At 54.4% G+C, this 17,067-nt stretch overlaps 3 protein-coding genes across 5 annotated transcripts in view; 1 reads left to right on the top strand and 2 right to left on the bottom strand.

Moving 5' to 3' along the window:
- The window catches only part of Slc6a9 (solute carrier family 6 member 9), a 34,354-nt gene extending 31,135 nt beyond the window's left edge, over positions 1 to 3,219 (top strand). The window contains exons 13-14 of the mRNA XM_028785145.1: positions 1,679 to 1,849; positions 1,955 to 3,219. Coding sequence (XP_028640978.1) covers positions 1,679 to 1,849; positions 1,955 to 2,149 — 366 coding nt within the window. The 3' untranslated portion in view covers positions 2,150 to 3,219. The remainder of the gene's footprint in view (positions 1 to 1,678; positions 1,850 to 1,954) is intronic.
- Positions 3,174 to 6,450, bottom strand: Ccdc24 (coiled-coil domain containing 24). Of its 2 annotated transcripts, XM_028785161.1 has the most exons (8): positions 6,325 to 6,450; positions 5,927 to 6,090; positions 5,681 to 5,797; positions 5,002 to 5,076; positions 4,432 to 4,486; positions 4,017 to 4,086; positions 3,820 to 3,898; positions 3,397 to 3,742 (listed from the first exon to the last, which is right to left on the bottom strand). In XM_028785161.1, the coding sequence occupies exons 1-8, from the start codon at positions 6,448 to 6,450 to the stop codon at positions 3,538 to 3,540; spliced, it is 891 nt and encodes a 296-aa protein (XP_028640994.1). In that variant the 3' UTR covers positions 3,397 to 3,537. The 2 variants fall into 2 exon arrangements, with proteins under 2 accessions (XP_028640987.1, XP_028640994.1); XM_028785154.1 differs by lacking the exon at positions 6,325 to 6,450 and having other exon boundaries at positions 3,174 to 3,742; positions 5,002 to 5,127; positions 5,927 to 6,222.
- A 497-nt stretch (positions 6,451 to 6,947) lies between these two features.
- Positions 6,948 to 16,691, bottom strand: B4galt2 (beta-1,4-galactosyltransferase 2). Of its 2 annotated transcripts, XM_028786904.1 has the most exons (8): positions 15,650 to 15,680; positions 15,334 to 15,375; positions 14,872 to 15,227; positions 14,430 to 14,665; positions 11,104 to 11,294; positions 10,759 to 10,881; positions 10,542 to 10,646; positions 6,948 to 7,939 (listed from the first exon to the last, which is right to left on the bottom strand). In XM_028786904.1, exons 3-8 carry the CDS (start codon positions 15,173 to 15,175, stop codon positions 7,789 to 7,791), a joined length of 1,110 nt encoding a protein of 369 aa, XP_028642737.1. In that variant the 5' UTR covers positions 15,176 to 15,227; positions 15,334 to 15,375; positions 15,650 to 15,680; the 3' UTR covers positions 6,948 to 7,788. The 2 variants fall into 2 exon arrangements, with proteins under 2 accessions (XP_028642737.1, XP_028642746.1); XM_028786913.1 differs by lacking the exons at positions 15,334 to 15,375; positions 15,650 to 15,680 and adding an exon at positions 16,642 to 16,691 and having other exon boundaries at positions 7,075 to 7,939.
- Positions 16,692 to 17,067: the final 376 nt, after the last annotated feature.

Genomic DNA, 17,067 nt, shown 5'->3' with positions numbered 1-17,067 from the left:
CCCTGGAGGACCGAGGCCTCTACCACATAGGGTGTGGGATGTTCCTGGGCCTGGCACAGACAACAGTTCTGGCCACAGGCCCAGCATTGAAACAGGAGGAGCGGAAGTCTCCTTTCAAGGCTGAGAGGCCAGAGAGGGCTGGAACCAGTGCCCAGCACCATGCCTTCTGGGGGTGTGGCATTGGCCCAGAACCAGGACACTGTCTCCTGAGGGCAGGGAGGCTGTCCTCTAGTACCTGGAGTTATCCACCAAGGGCCTGAGTCCTGTGGATCTCTAGGCAGAGAGATCGAGTGAAGCGGGCAGTGCCCAGAAAGCTGGGCTGGAGGTGTCTTAAGGTGAAGAATTCAGGCTGTGTAGACATATTTCTCTTTGGGGCTTTATGTGCCTGTGACAGCTCTTCTTGACAAACCCCATCCTTCTATAACTCCAGTGAAGGAATTCATCCTCACATATGTCAGGCTTTAAGCCAGGTATGGTTGCACTCGAATTTAATCTCAGCACTGGGGAGGCAAGAGGCAGGGGCAAGCTAGTATCTGAATTTGAGGCCAGCCTGGTCTACATATGGAGTTTTAGGTTAGCTAGGGTGATGCAAGTGAGACCCTGTCTCAAAAAAAAAAAGCAAACACACACACACATATACATACACACACGCACGCACACGCAAAACCCACTAAATAAGCGTGTACACACCATGTATGGGGCCCTAGGAAGGATGTCCTGGGTTCAACGTGGGAAAGGTCAGAGGTGCTTAAACTCCAGGATGCCCCTACAGGCTGAGACACGTTGAGTCCTTCCACAGGCCCTCTTTGGGTGTGGCCTATGAGCCACCTAGCCAAGTCTCCTGTTTCTTTTAGATTCTTAGCTTGCCTCATCCACCTCTTTCCAAAAAGGTGTGTGTCTACTACTGGACACTCGGCATTTGCAGCCTCTAGGCACTCTCCAGGCTGACTGTCACTTGTTACCACAGCCACAGTGAGGCAAGACCTTACCTGGCTTGCTCCTTGACCCTCTTCCCAATGTGAGCATCTCCTGGTACTCAGCTCACACGGATGAATAAGCTTGTGCAAGGCCCCTTAGGCCCAGAGTTGACGCAGTCGTCTCAGGTGCTCAGACCGTGCAAAATAGGAAGCAGAGTGGCTTTGAGTTAAACAGATGGAAGATGCCATGGAGAGAGGCCTTTTAGGAGGCAGAAAATCCAGAAAGGCTTCCTGAAAGAGGTGGCACTGGCTTGACGGGGATGCTGAGGGTGGGTCTGCAGTAACAGAGGAGGCAAGACGTTCTGGCTGTGGCAAGAGCCTAAGGGAGGGAGATGTGGCCAGCAAGATCAGGTCACCAGGCAGCACTGAAGCCTAGGGCTAGGGACTTGTCCTCCTCTCTCTAGGCAGTACAGGGCTGAGAGACAACGGCTGCTTTTCAAAGGTGGCAGCAGCTTGCTTGTTCTCTGCCAGTTCAGGACTGGCAAAAACAGGTTACCTCTTTCCGTTTATGGTGCCTCCATGCCCAGCCCTTCCCTGGGGTCCTACTTCTTTTACACAGGTGTTGGTATTTGCCTGTGCCAGAGCCAAAAACACCTTTTGCTGGCCTGGGAGTCCAGAGAGGAAAGGTTGCTGCGCGGAGGGCAAGCCTGGGGTCCAGGAGGGGCTCTGTCCCCTCACATCATCCTCTCTACCCTCAACAGTTCATTCTCATCTTCACGGTGATCCAGTACCGGCCAATCACCTACAACCACTACCAGTACCCAGGCTGGGCGGTGGCCATCGGCTTCCTCATGGCTTTGTCGTCTGTCATCTGCATCCCATTGTATGCGCTGTTCCAGCTCTGCCGCACAGATGGGGACACACTTCTTCAGGTGAGGAGTGAAGATGGGCTGGGCTGGACGGGCAGGCGAAGTGAAAACACTTCGAGCATAAGGGCTCTCTTCTGACACACTTTTCATTGCGCCCCCTGGCTGCAGCGTTTGAAAAATGCCACAAAGCCAAGCAGAGACTGGGGCCCTGCCCTCCTGGAGCACCGGACTGGGCGCTATGCCCCCACTACAACCCCCTCTCCTGAAGATGGGTTTGAGGTCCAGCCACTGCACCCGGACAAGGCCCAGATCCCCATTGTGGGCAGTAATGGCGCCAGCCGCCTCCAGGACTCCCGGATATGAGCACAGTTGCTGCAAGGGGAAAAGCCCCACCCAACCCTTGCTCCCACCACAGAGACTGGGGAGGCGGTGGACAGGTGGAGGCCTGCCCCATCATGCCCTGGCCAGGATGACTGCTGTCACCTTGGCCACCACTGCTCATGTCCCCAGTGTTTACACATCCTTTGGATGCCAAGACAGCAGCTGGGGGTGGGAAAGCGATGGGGGATTGTGTGGGGGTGGGACATGGGGCAGCAGTGTCCAAAGCACTTTGAAGGAGGTCTCAGGCCAGGTCCCAGAGGCCTGCCAGGCTTCATATGGCCTCCGATACCTTCATGCTCTGCCCTGAGCTGTTTCACTATGGGATAAGAGGTTCTGTGTCCACACCCCACCGGTTCCCCTCCAGCCTCATGACCAGTGTTCCTGACCCTAGCCTCTGCCCAGGCAAATCTGTATCTTCCTACTCCGGACAAGGTGAGGGCTGCGGAGCTGTACAGTGTTACTTGTTGGACTGTGCCACTCAGCCCTGTTTGTGTAATTATTTTTTTAAAAATTGTATTACCTGTGGTTGCCACCCCCTGCCCCAGCCTTGGGTCCAGTCTGTCTTCCAGGCCTGTCTGCACCTCACTTGGCTGCTCCAGGGTCTCTGTCCTTTGTTCCAACCCTGCTTGTCAGGCCCAGCCAGCAAAGGCCAGGACCCAGCAGCCTGCCCAAAGCACTTGTTTATGGAGGGAAAGAAGGGGACTTCTCTGTAGGAAGTTTGAGCCCTGGGGAAGGGAACCCTGCACGACATTCCCTTGCCTATCCTCCACCAGGTTGAAGGCCCAGTCTTCCCAGACGTGCTAACCCCCATTCAATGTGCCAAATGGCCCCAGTCCATGTGCCCGTTCCCCCCCGCCCCCGCAGCCAGAGCACCTTCTCCCAAGACCCGCAGTCTGTTTGTCCATCCTCTGTGCCCTCTGCAGTGATAGCCCTGGCCAAGCCACTTCTAATCCTCTGTAGCAATAACGGTGTGCCACCCGCTGCTGCCCAGTGTGCAGCACTAGGGTTTTAAAGTCCATAGGTTTTAATGAAATTTCTATTCCTGTCTCTGAGCTGCTGATGTGCTTTGTCTGGGTCCCTAGGGGACAAAAGTCAAGCTGGGATGGGACCTCTGTCCTCCAAGCCTCTGTGGAGGCTTATGTGGAGAAGGGGCCAAAGGCTTTGATGGTTAGAACAGGTGTCCTGCCACTCAGTTCTAGATAGCAGTGACCTGAACAAGGGGTGGGGCTGGGACCAGACCAACACACAGCTTGGGGGGTATGGGGGACATGTGAGCTCATCAGAGAATGAAGCAGAAACGGAGCTGTGGCAGCTGGAGGCAACAACAGATGGGCGAGTCTCAGCAGAAGCCTGTTTTGTGAGCAGCCCCTTCAGGTCGGTGCCTGGGATGCTGCACTGGAAACTGATGTGGAAGTTGTCTCTTTGCAATAGCTGTACCGAAGTTGCCGTCCCCAGCGGCGGGTGCTTGCCTGACCTTGAGGGTGGGGACAGTGCTCCGAAGGAGGTGTAGGCATGTAGCCATGGAGACAAGGGAAGGGTCTAAGGCCAGGAATGGAGGACCTCAAAGGCTTCTGCCTGCACAGGATGAGTAGATGTGAGGTGACCATGATCTGAGCTTCACTCTACACTGCCCACCCTGTGTCTTGATGTACCTGTGCTGGACAGCGAGACAGGAAGGCCCCAGAGAGACCTGTAGCTCCCGTTCCATGGCCTTCTTCTGATCCTTTATCTCTGTGGAAGGGCACAGCTGAAATAGTACCTGGCTCTTCTAGAGTTTATACAGTAGTATGTACAGTATGGGGTAAAGGGAGGGGACTGGGTGCCCTGGGGGCTCATCTGGGGTCCTTACCTCCCAGGGTGGGCATTAGAGTATCCTTGGAGGGCTGGCAAGCCTGCATCTGTTCCATTTCCAGACAGTGCTGTGGAGAGAACTGTTTCAGTGGCCTTGCCTAAAGTTAAGAGACCAAGAGCCTGAGTATGGGGCTCAGGAATAAGACCATGGAGCCTCTTGGCCTAACTATCCTAAGAGTATAGCCTGTGGAAAGCCTGGCTTAGCAAGATGACAGCTAGGCATGACTCTGACCTAAGTGAAAGGATGCAGGAGACCTCGGGCTGTCAAGTGGATTAGTCTAAAACTGCCAACCACGGCTTGATAGGAGAAATGGGTGTAGGACTCACGACCGTGATATGCACATATATACAGACACACAGACATGATCCCTGCTAAGCAGAGAAGCTGGGGGAAGGCCAAGGTCTGTGCTCACCTGCAGCTCAGAGATCTCTTTCTGCAGCATGTGACACTCCTCCTCCAGGAGGTTTCTAGACAGGAACATGAACAGCCAGAGCCAATGAGGCAGGACCTACCTAGCTGAACCTACTACACGGCCCCAACCTCCTGAACCACCAGAGCCAAGACAGCTTCTCCATCCCCAGGCTACATTGTCCTCTGGATGTTGCCTTCCAGCCCCCACATTTTCCAGTCACTTCAGTATTTGCACCCCCACAAGCACTGTATCTTCTGCAGCCTGGCACTGGGGCCTGTGGTTCATCCATTAGCCCCGTATCACAGCTTATAACCCTCCCTTGGCTTACCTTGTACCAGGCTGAAATCCTAGGACTGGCCCTGCCTGGTCCCTGTAACTGGCTACTTGGTGGTATTGTAGCAGCTCCACTAACTGCTCACCTCAGATACACACACACACACACACACACACACACACACACACAGAGTCTACCTACCTGGCATACTATTTATTTCAGGCCGCCCCAGCCCCTTAATCTCCATTCCTACATTTTGTCCCCAGTCTATACACTCAGGTGCCCCTAGGCCTCACCTCAGGTGTCTGACAATCTGGTCAATGTTAGACACATTCAGTTGGTCCTTGATGATAGTGAGGTCCCTGGGACAGCTGGTGACAGGTGAAGTTAGCATCACCCTCTCTGTGTTGTTCATTCTAGTCCTTCAGGGAACAAATGCCACTTCTAGAGCCTTTTGGTTTTTCTCACGCAGGCAACATAACAGAGTGCAAACAATAGTCCCAGACCCCAGGCTTGCACCTGGTATTTCTGCCACCTTCACCATGTGGCTTCAGGGAAATTGTTCTTTTGAGCATTCATTCTCTCACCTGAAACTCTGGAGACAATGCTCAGCTTATAGGATTGTGGGAGGATTTGAATAAGAAATTGGCAATGGTCTACTTATGAACATAAGGACATTCATTTCTCTCTGTCCCCAGCTGAGAATATCAGTGTCACCTCTCAGCATTCCTGTACCTCCAGCCCAAGCCCTCAGTCTGCTCTGCTAGGCCTGAGAAGAACTGCTCACTGGACATGGCCTCCTGTCCTTCCCCCTGCCCCCTGCCTGCAAAACCTCTCTTTTATCTGCTTGGAAAACTACTCCCTGCCACCAAGATGGGCAGGTGTCCCCTAAGGACTTTTAGCCCTTATGTGCCGACCCCTATCACAAGTGGCTACAAGAGCGTCCAGTCCGCATTGGGTAGCCTCTGTCTTTACCTGGGCTCACCGGCTCTCATCGGGAATAGTTCCTGTTGCATTGACTCACACCCGGGCTCCTCTAGGGCAAAACGAAGGACCCTGGGACTGTACTGGGCCCACATCTGGGTCTGGTCCCTGAAAACATGTACACGAAGGGACTTGAGGACCTCCTTTTAGGAAACCCCAGGAAAGGTCACCCTGGCTCTTTATCAGGGGCAGCCTTATCTGGTGTCTGGGCAAGGAGGCCATGGCTGAGAACCCCACCTGCCCTCACTGATAGCCTTAAGGCGGAGGCCTTGGAGTAACTGTCGGAGTTCTTGGCGCATGAGGTCCCTCAGGAGGGGGGGTGGTGCCAGTAGGGAGGGAGAGTCAGAGTTGGAAACTTGAGAGGACTGGATCTCTTGGAGCAGCGCCTTTAGCATCACCACCTGTAAGGAGAGCTGGGGTACCTTGCCACTGGGGCAGAGGGGATGGGTTTGTGTGTGTTGGTTGGGGGTTGTCAAGGGATGAGAGGAGATAAACAGAAGAGAGCAAGGGCAGACAGTGAGATCAAGGTGTTAGGGGGTCACCAAATAGGGCTAGGGACCTTGTGGTGGTGGGAAATCATGTGAGTTGAAGGGCAGGCCTGGAATGTGACCCACCCCCACCCACCGGACTCCCACCTCCTCTCGCAACTCCAGGCTCAGGTCCACTGCTGCCTCTCCCAGAATCTTCTTCACCTCAGGCCGCTCCGGGAGTGGAACATGCTCCTCCACCAGCTCCCATAGTGCTGGGGAGTCCCCAGGCATGGCCTGCGTGGGTTGCGGTCCTCTGATCAGAAAGACCTACAGGCCGGACTGCCCGCAGGTCAGAGTGCTAGATTTCCTGGGAGACGGATGGTTGCTCTGGACCAGAGCCACGCCCACCAAACCCCTCCAGCTGACATCGATACCCCGCCCCTTTCTGCTTCTGTCCCTACACCAGAATTGCGGAATTGCGCTGTCTTTTGGTGGCCTACTATGGGCAGACCCTTCAGGGTGCTGGATCCTGGCCTCTTCTGGGGTTAGCCTGGCTGTGGGAATCCGGCCTTAGCCCCTCCCCTCCTAAGAGTCGGTCACCTGGGAAACCATCGCGCCCTGGGATCAGCCCTCGAAAGAGGCCCTGCCCTGCCCGCAGTGGCTGAGCACCCTGTGCTTATCCCAAGACCTTTCTGCCTCTGAGGGAGAAGAGCTGAGAAATCCGGCCCCGTTGGTTCGCTATTTCCTTATCCCTACTAGTCTGAAAGCAGTGTCAAGATAAAACATTTTCCCTAGAACCGCGGAAGTAACGGGCTAGGAAATTAGTTAAGTCACTAGAAGACCCTAGCCAGGTCACCTCCCACAACACAAACTAGCTTCAGGGAACCGGAGCCCGTTCACAAAGAGACAAGGAGCTGCTCCGTTAATGTTTTTTACTAAAGCACCCACACAAGTTTCTGTGCAACATATAAACAAGAGCAGGCCCTGGGGCGTCTGCCTCCTCTCTAAGGGAGGGAGGCCAGAACCATTGACTGATCCAGGCCCCACCTGTCTCCCATGCAAAGGCCAACCCCATGATCCCAGGAAACAACACAGCACCCCTTCTGGTCCCCTCCTGGGGGCGCTCCTCAGTAGGTGGCTCACCAAAGCCCCCTACAATGTTGAATGAAAAAGGTTTCCCCTCCCCTGGAAGCATGAGGGGTCTCCAGATCTGAGAATTCCCCTGGAAGAGACACTGCCCCCTAGTCAAACCTCCCACCTTTCCAGGCCCTAGGGGACTCAAGGGGAGTGGGGAAACTGAGGCACAGAGAGGTGGAGTGACCTAGCCCAGGCCACTCCGCGAGGCAGTGCAGGGGCTGGCCCAACCCTAACAGTGAGGAGGTTTGGGCTGGGAAAAGTAGGACAGGAAGAAGGGTTGACCCCAGAGGGCCATAAGAGGGGCTTGCCCAAACGCCCCTCAAAGTGAGTTCTGAAACTTCTAGGTGCAGCTGGCTATTAAGACTCAGAAAACAGCTCACAGTCTCTGTCTTGGGGACACCCCTAGAGCAGCTGTCAGCCAGGCTGTAGGTCAGTCCTCTGGCAGGCAGTCTTCCATACCAGAAGGGCATGGAGGGGCTCTGTCCATGAGTGTCAGCCTTGAGTGAGCCATGACATGGGCTGTCCAATGTCCACTGTGATGTTGGTGAAGAGTGGCTGCCGAGACACTTCCAAGACGCGGTACCGCACCGACCCAATGCCGTCCCACTTCATGCTCATCTTTGTGTTTTGAATCTTATTAAACCTAGAAAAGGAGACGAGCTCAGATCAAGGCTAACAGTCTCTGCTCAATCCTGAATCTCTGCGGTCAAGGCACAGGCCATCCTCTCCCTTCAGGGAATAGAGACCTCAGCCCCTTCAGTCAGAAAGCTTAACAACCACCTCACAGGTCTCTCTGTTCAGACCTCCACTGTGTGTGTGTGTGTGTGTGTGTGTGTGTGTGTGTGTGTGTGTGTGTGTATTTTATTTCCCTGTGAGTACCTTTACTCGCTGTACTATCTTGCTGGCTGGACTCTAGTATTCGAGGCATCCCACATGTACCCCCAATACAGTCTCTGTCCCCCGAGGGACATGTCATCTTCCCTCCAACCCTTGTCATCTTGTTTCTCTTTCATCGTTCACTCCTTCCATCTTCACTCCCGGATGCCAGACTGTACTCTGAGCAACAGGGACACAGCCGTGAACAGAACATGCAAGGTCCTTCCTCTCATGGCAAGTCTGCTTCACTAAGGGAGACGAGGCAAAAGAGCCATCAGAGTGCTATGGGTATGAGGATGTGACACTAAGCTGAAGGCAGAGGGAGAGCATTTCTTGCAGAGGTCGATAAAGGGAAAACAGACTAGCCTGTTGGTTAGCGCATGTATGAGCAGGACTCTGTATGTCATAATGAGTAGTTCATATTCCATGAGCAGGAAGACACCAAGGGCTTCTTAACCCAGTTTCGGCAGAAGGGTGGGATAGCCAGGGGGAGGCAGGAAAACCCTTGCAGTCACCAGGGTAAGACCACAGCGACCAGACACGGTAAAGGTGAAGGGGAAAGCAGACAGGTTCAAATGCTTTGCAGGTGGTCCTGCCATGCCCTGCTGATGATCTCAACATGCAGGGTAGGAGAAAGAATCCTAAGTTTTGTTTTGTTTTTGTTTTTCAAGACACTGTTTCTCTGTGTGGCCTTGGATGTCCTAGAACTCTCTCTGTAGACCAGGCTGGCCTTTAACTCATAGAGATCTGCCTGGCTCTGGCTCCCTGCCGGTCTGACTGCTGGGATTAAAGGCGTGTACCACCACCGCCTGTCCCCAGGATAACTTTTAAGTATGAGGCACATTATTAGAACTGACTTCCTTAGCCCAGAAATTTCATGTCTAGCCACATCCACAACTCCACAGACATCACTAACTGATGACTAGTCGATCCTGAATGACCAAGGGTTCTGGATTTATCTGCCTGCCATTCCTTCCCCGCTGACCACAATCCATCTCTCCACTCCTATAGTCTGAGATTAGAGCAGGTAAGTCACGGGACACAGAAGTCTCCCCTGTCAGATTCCCTCCAGTTTTATGAATTCAGGCTTGGTCAAGGTTCCTCCTAGGTTCACCCAGCAGCTAGGTCATTCCTTCACCTTCCTTGAGAGCAGAAAATAAGGCCTCCAAACAAATTCAGTGGCGTGTCTTTCCTGTTAAGGGACTTTCCAAGATCCTCAAAGCCTGGTACTCAGCTACACAGCACTAAAGCCCCTATCTTCACTTCTTGCCTTCAGATGTTTAAGAACCAAACAGCTTTATGGTTTCAGTATACAGTAGGCATGCTCAGAATCAACTCTTATACAAGTTCCTCCATCCACTCTGGTCTTCTCCATTGGCCTGGCAATGTAGCACTGGTGAATGCATATGCCCAAGGGAACGTGAGGCAGATCTCAGTAAAGGAGTAAGTCTTCAAGCCCCGCTTTACGTCCCCACTACCTCCTTCATCTCTCTGCCAGGGAATCACCCATTTTCATGACCCATGACATAACTGTTTTCCTTGCCTAGTGTGAGCCTCATGAGGGAGAGGAGGACAGTGACTGGGTGTGACTGCAGAAGGCCTGGCACCACCCACAGATGCATCTAGAAGCTCAAGGAGTCTGCTTATATTTCCCATGCCTGTCAGACCTTTCCCAGCCATCCATGAATACCTAATGTGGGTATCTTGACCCACACAGGTGGGACTTGAGAGATGGCTCAGCGGTTTAGAGCACTAGCTGTTCTTCCAGAGGTCCTGAGTTCAATTCCCAGCAACCACATGGTGGCTGACAGCCCTCTGTGATGGGATCCGATGCCCTCTTCTGGCGTGTCTGAAGACAGTGTACTCACATATACTGACATACACAAAGTAATCTTCTAAAAAGTAGTGCTCTGACCTCAGAGGGCTCGGCACTGTCTCAATCTCCCCTCCCCACACTTCCTCTGCTTGGCACACCTTTGTTGGGTTCCTAGGATCTATGGCTGGCACCTGCTATCATCTTGTCTGCTCTGACTGGGACAGTATAAGCAGGGCTCATGCAAAGCTCCTCAGTGAAGTCTTGTGAAGTCTCTGGGAGCACTGATGGAAATGTGCCTATGCAATGACAACACGAGCTGGAATCTAAATTCTAGTCACCTCTAGGCACCAGGCCAGGGGTGCCAGGAGTCACCTTTAGAGGTCAGGAACATTTGGGTCATTTCTAGGGATTCAGTTGCCTCTGGAAAGCACTTCTCAGGGGCCAAGGATGCTCAGAGGCCTCCTCTATGGGGTCAGAGATCAAAGACATTTGGGGTATTGGGAGGTTATGTCTAGGGATCAGGGGCTCCTGGGGTCAGGGGTGCTGGGATCACCTCTGAGGGTTGGGCTCGTTATGTTTGTCCCGGTCGTGCTTGATCATGCGGTAGCGGCCTATCCGGACATCTGGACGTGAGATCTTCATCCCAGTCAGAGAGATCCTAGGATGGGAGACAGGCAGACTGAAGAGGCACCAGGAAGGGTAAGGAGCCCCATCCAGTCTGCGCCTCCTCACTCCCTGACCAGCTTGCACTCTGCCCCATCTCTGCTTACCGGTTGAAGATGTCATCATCCTCGCCGCCCCAGCCCCAGTACTCGTTGGGAAAGCCATTGATCCTCAGAAACTGGGACTTGCTCAGGCCTGACACACCTCCAAAGTAGCTAGCATAGGGCAACCTATGACACGGGAGAGCAGTTGTTAGGGTCTCAAGGGGAGTCAAGATGCAGGATCACAGAGAGTGTGTAGGGACCATATGTAAAAAGGACCCAGGGAGGATTTGCATTATGTAGAAGGATCTGAACCAGGGACCAAAGACTAGGAGGATACTGAAGCCGGGACTCAGGGCCTGGGTGAAGTGGGGGTGGGTATAGGTCTGAGTCTCACTAAGAGAGTCTCACCGGAAGCCAAACTTGTCCATGGCAATGGCAAAGTGGCGGGGCTGGTCACCACAGCGGTATAGATTGCGGTCATCCATAGGGACCAGGTCCACATCACTGAAGATGAAGCAGTCATAGGTAGCATCCTCTTTCAGTGCCTCTAGGAAGCCCACGTTGAGCAGCTTGGCTCGGTTGAAGGTCTCCTCACCATGCTGGTGGATGGGTGGATGGACACAGATCAGCTTTGGGGCCCTGACCCGCAAGTACCTGCCATTTCAGTTTCCATCATGATCCCAGGGCCCCATGCGATTGTCCCCCACCTCCACAACTCCCTCAGATTCTCAGGATTAACTCTAGCTTCTCACCCTAGATCCCTGCCCCCATTTACAGTTTGGTTCCAGTCTCCTCTTGGGTGTTGTAAGGATCCACAGCCCAAACACATTACATTGCTTAGACACCACAGAACATGCTGGACTTTTTGGTTACCCAGGCACTGGGGTTGATTAGCAGTTCCCCCTATCTAGAAAACTCATGCCTGGAAAGGCGGACTGCCAAACAAACCTCCAGGCCCCAGTACAATCCCCCCTTCTCTCCGGGGCTTCATTTATACCCGTGTCTACTGGACCACTATTTAGAGAGCGCATCTCATTCACTCATTCACTCGTTCATTCACACACACCCTGCGACTTTCTCCTTTGTACCACGTACACCTCCTGTGTGCCAGTGGAAAGTCCAGTGACGAGGAGCCCTGGTTTATCTCCTACTGAGCCTACAGTTGTGACGTGAGACAGGGGATGCCCTAAGTGACCAGTGCTGAAGTAGGTCCTCCGGCCCGAGTTGATCCACTTCCAACTCTCTGGGCAGCCCCAGAGACAATGCAGGAATGTACTAAATGATCTTGTCTTCCCAACAAAAAAGATGAGCACCGGGCTATGGCAGTCATATCTCTGTGAGCTCAGGACCCAGAGAAACAGGACTGCAGAGCTCCTGGCCATACAGGCCCAGGCAGCTCTGGACAGGGAGGGGAGATCTGACAAGAACTGGCCCCTGGACTTCTGCTGCAACCCTTGCTAAAGATAGAAGCCGTCTGCAGCTCGAATCTGTGAATAGGTGCCTCCCAAGGACAGGGGAGCCAGTGACCTCTCCCAGCCCTAGCCAAGCCTGAGAGGTGGGAGCTGCTCTCTCTAGAACAGTGGACTGAACTACACCCGCTCACTGAGTTCCACCAGCCCTGAGAGGGAGTGGCTTATTTATCATCATTCATCTAGCCGCTCACCAGCCCAGACAGCTCATGAACATGCTCAGTTCTCTCCATGGAGGGAAAAAACAACAAAACGAAACAAACAAAAAACCCTAAACACACACACACACACAAACAAAAATAGCTTCCCTCCAGACATCACCCTACCTTTTGCCATTCCTTCTCAGCAGAGTTGGTTTTTTTTTTTTTTAAGCGTTGTCTCCAATTAGTTATTTTGTCAAATCTGATTCCTTCTTCAACCCACTGCAATCTGCTTCCGCCCCCACCATGCCCCTGAAATGGCTCTCACTAGGCCCACCGTGTTGCTAAATCCACTGGACATACTTGGTCCACATCCCTCACTCCCCCACAGAGCTCACACAGCTGCCAAAGCTTCCTTCCTGACACCAACTGCTGGGCTTCCAGGATATCCACTCCTCAGGGGTCCCGACTCCCCGGGGCCATCTTCTGGGTCTCTGTAGCTGCCTTCCTTTCTCCACCTAACCCTTCAACGCTGCCCCTGCCCCAGTATTCCATGCTCTGCGGGCACGTCAGATGTGGTGGAGTCTAAGAAATGTCTAGCTGGTGAGATGGCTCAGCAGGTACAGTAATCCTCATCATAAGTCTGATGATCTGGGTTTGATCCCCAGCACTCCACACAGTTGTCCTCTGACCTCCAGAAGTGTTCTTTCTGTGGTGATGTGTGTGTAAACCAAATGAAACAATTATGAAAAGCAATCTCTAAATTATAGCTAATGAGACAGCTCAGTTGATAAAGCATTTGCTGCACAAGCCTGACAATTTGACCCAAGGAACCTCAAACCCAAAACCCATGTAAATCAGGAAGGAGAGAACCCACAAAGTTGTCCTCTGACCTCCACATGTGTGCCATGGCTTGAGCGGGCACTCGCGCATGTGTGTGCGCACGCGCACACACACACATAAACACACACACACACACACACACACACACACACACACACACACTAGAAATTATGTAATAAAGAAATGTCTACATACCAGTGTTTCCAGACCCTCCTCTCCCTCAGAGACATCCCTCCTAGGTCCAGGCTTAGTCTGACTCCCTGTAAAATGTCCTTCTTCTACCTCCCACAGGCTCCTGTCATTCCAGACAAGACAGCGTCCCAAGCCACACTCCTCCACATCTGGCCTAGCTCCTCTGGTCCCCATCCCACTCACAGGTGTGGCCACAAACATAGCCAAGACTGGAACCCTGGCTTTGTTTCCACACGTCTCTCCTCTCTTACAGTAAGGTCTCCCTTCACCCCTTGTCCTGCCTCACCCAGAAGCACGTTCTCCAGCTCTTTTCTGGCTGCTGTCATCCCTTCCTAATTGGTCACACTGCTTCTTGGCAACCCCTCCCTCCATTCGTCACATGTAATCACAACAACATAGACGGGTTACCCCTATTTCAGACGGGTTACCCCTATTTCAAACAATGGTGCCCCACAAGCTCAGGCTAGACTTCAACTCTCAAGCATACTTTTCAAGCTTTTCTTGATGTGGCCTTCCCCAATTTCTCTAGCTAACCTTTGCTACCCAGCCCGAATGTTGAACTCCACCCCTCAGCCAATAGTTCCTCAACACAAGGGATCAGTTCTCTTGCTAAGCTCTGGTCTTCCAGGCGCCTCTTCCTAGAAGGTTCACCTCCTCCCCCTGCTGCCTGCTCATCTCTCATAAGCTACAGAGATGAACCAGGCCTCTGTGTTCCCACTGCCCTTACTCCAATTCCAACCATATCCCTTCCTCCCGAGTTCCCCAGCGGGGTGAAGGTATGGTATGCATCAGGCCTTCTCTGAGCCCCAATGCCTGATATCCCAAAGAGATGTCAAAACAAGCCATGTACACACCACAAGGGTACATGCCAACATTTAGCTGTTCAGATCCCTTCCACACACACAACCTTCCTGTGTTCACTGACAGACATGCACTCTCCATACCCATGTGGACTCACACAACCGTTAACAGACAAGGACCCACAGATTTCTCCAGCCCCGTGTGTCCACCAACAGGCACGAGGGTGTACACCCCACATCCCTGGCCAGCACATCCACAGGTGCACAGCCAAGGGCTGCAGACCACGCACCTGGTTGATGACATAGACACCATAGCGCAGCCGCTGCCGCCTCAACATGGGGTGCAGATAGTGGAGCCAATAGCGTAGGTGGTGCTCCCGGTGTCTAAAGGGGATGATGACTGCCACCGTTTGGGCTGGGGTGCAGTCGGGTGGAGAATAGCGGCCGCCCAGGAGCACGCCTGGGTTCTCCCTCTGCACCCGTTCCAGAGGCATGGGTGAGGTGAATTCGATGACCACTCGGCCCACTGCAGCAGGACAGTGTCAAGAGTCAGGGTCTTTGCCAGAATCCAGGGACACTAGCCACCTGGGAGTGGGCAACAGAGCCCCAGGAACTGCCCTCTTTCAATAGACCTGGAGCCTTGGTGCCCCATGGTTAAGCACTCCAGTTCCCTAGTCACATTGGTAGGATCCTCTTCCCACCCCTACAACAGGCCCTACTCTACAGGCTCACCAAGACCAGGCGGCACATCAGGACAGGGCGGAATGACTGGAGCTGTGGGGCCAGGCCTGGCACTGGGCACTTCAGGAAGCCCGGAGCTAGCGGCAGTGGCGTTGGGCCGAGAGCAGTTGGTACTGCTGCTGGCTGCAGGGTAGAGGGCATGGGCTGGGCTCCGGGTACTGAAGCGGCTGAAAAAGGCCAGGTGCTGGGCGTAGACGTCAAAGTAGAGGATGACAGCCACAAGGAAGTGCAGCAGGCAGAGAAGGAGCACAGCCTTGCAGACCCGCTCCAGCGTCCCCCCCAGCAGTCTGCTCATCCCGCAGGTGGCCAATGGCCCGCCCAATGGGCCCAAGCATCCGGCTGCCAGCCTGAACAGAGGGAGAGAAACAGATCCCACAGGTCAGGATAGGACAGGTGATGGAACCCACCTGCTTCCTAGTTGGCTGCTCATTCACAGAACCCTATCCTACTTACCTTTCATACACCTTGACACTCACAGGCTTGTTTGTATTCTACCTGCAAGCACACCAACAGTTGCTGGCAGCTCAGCATCTGCTATCCTAGGCATACCTCAGCACTAAGCCACCTAAACATACATATAAACCCTCACTGGACAAGTCTACACACGCATGCCCACAGCAGTGCAGACAGGTGAATTTGATTACCCAGGATTGCACCTCAGCACCCAACCACTTTCGTCTGTAGACTCCACCTGTGCCCCAGAGACCAGCCTCTTCATAGGATAGAACCCTCAACACGGGACACATGGTTTAGAGAACGGATCACTTACTGAGTGCCTACCACGTAGGAATACTTTATAGTATGACTTCATTTAGTCCTTCCAAGGGCCATGATGGGAAGTCACTTAGACCCATGGCCAGTTTGGGCACTCAGGTCCCAACAGCAAGGGGCTAGCCAACTAGGACCAGGCTGAGATGAGTCCTTCAGCATTCAGGAGCGCCCCTACCCCAAAAGGAGAGGATGTTTAAAAAGGTCCTTCCCACTGGAACAAGGGGTGAAAGCATACTGTGGGGCAAGCAATAGAGAGCCCTCACCTAAGATCTCAAGCTAGCTAGCCCTGGAGCCCGATAAGCGAAGCTAGCTCTGACTCCTGAAATAGACCCCAGAGGAGTAAAGTTCACAGGCTGGCAGAGGTGGTGGTGGGGGGCTGGGGGTGTCCTTGCTTGGACCAGGTCTCCCCTGTAGTCCCAAAAGGTCAACAAACACTTCTGGCGGTGCTCCTGAGAGCAGAGTATCTCAAACATTCACAAAATCACATAGACAGCTTTAGAACCAGCAGTAGGCACCCACACTCAAGGGACACACAGAGACCTACATATAGAGCTAGACACACTTGGGGTGACAGTAACATACGAGCCACATATATCAACAAACCGCGGCTTAGACTTATACAAGCGTAACCATACACCTAGACCCACGTGCAAGTATTCCCACCCCTCCCTGCAGGGCAGGGGCTCTGGGTCAGGCTAGCCACCAAGCTGAGGGGTGCGTCTGGGCGGGGCTGGGAGGCTGAACACGTGGCACCCCGGGACGGGGGAGGCAGCAGAGGACAGGTGGGTGTGGAGCCCTGGGGAGGGGTGCATGCAGTGGGGGATGTGGATGTGGGGCCGGGGCCGAGCGCCTCTGCGAGACACAAGGCCGGGGCGAGCGAGGACAATGAGGGAGGCCGGATGGGGGCGGCCGCCGGAGCCCAGGAGGCTAGCGGGATGGGGGTAGGGTGGGGTGCAGCCAGGCCGGGGGTAGCGCCGGTGCCTCGCTCACCGGGTCCTGGGCTGGGATCTGTGGCGGCGCGCGGGCGGCCCCCTAGCCGGGCCGGGTCTGGAATGTCGGGGCCCTGGGTGGGGGGCCGCGCGCGCCCTCCTCTCACGCGGCGCTCGGGGCTCAGCAGGGGGCGCCGCTCCAGCTCGGGTAGGGAGCCCGGCTCCAGCAGCTGTGGACGGCTCTGTCCCCCATGGCCCGGCCCCACCGCCCGGTCAGCGGTCCCCGAGGCTCCCGGGCCACCTCCCGCCGCCGCCGCGGGCCATGGAGCCGAGCCGCTCCGGGAGGCAGGGCGGGGCCGGGCAGACCCACGGACCGGCGGACCGACGGACCACTGCGCTGCCGCCTCCCTCCCGCGCTACGGCTCCTCGGAGGGGCAGGCCAGGCCGGCGCGCCCGCGCGCGCGCCCCCGCGGCCCCCGCCTCCAGT

The sequence above is a fragment of the Grammomys surdaster genome, unplaced genomic scaffold (genome assembly GCF_004785775.1).
Source record: "Grammomys surdaster isolate TR1022 unplaced genomic scaffold, NIH_TR_1.0 100, whole genome shotgun sequence".
In the NCBI taxonomy this organism is placed as follows: Eukaryota; Metazoa; Chordata; class Mammalia; order Rodentia; family Muridae; genus Grammomys; species Grammomys surdaster.
The sequence above is the reverse complement of the archived record's forward strand: the minus strand, read 5'-3'. Positions and strand labels throughout refer to the sequence as shown.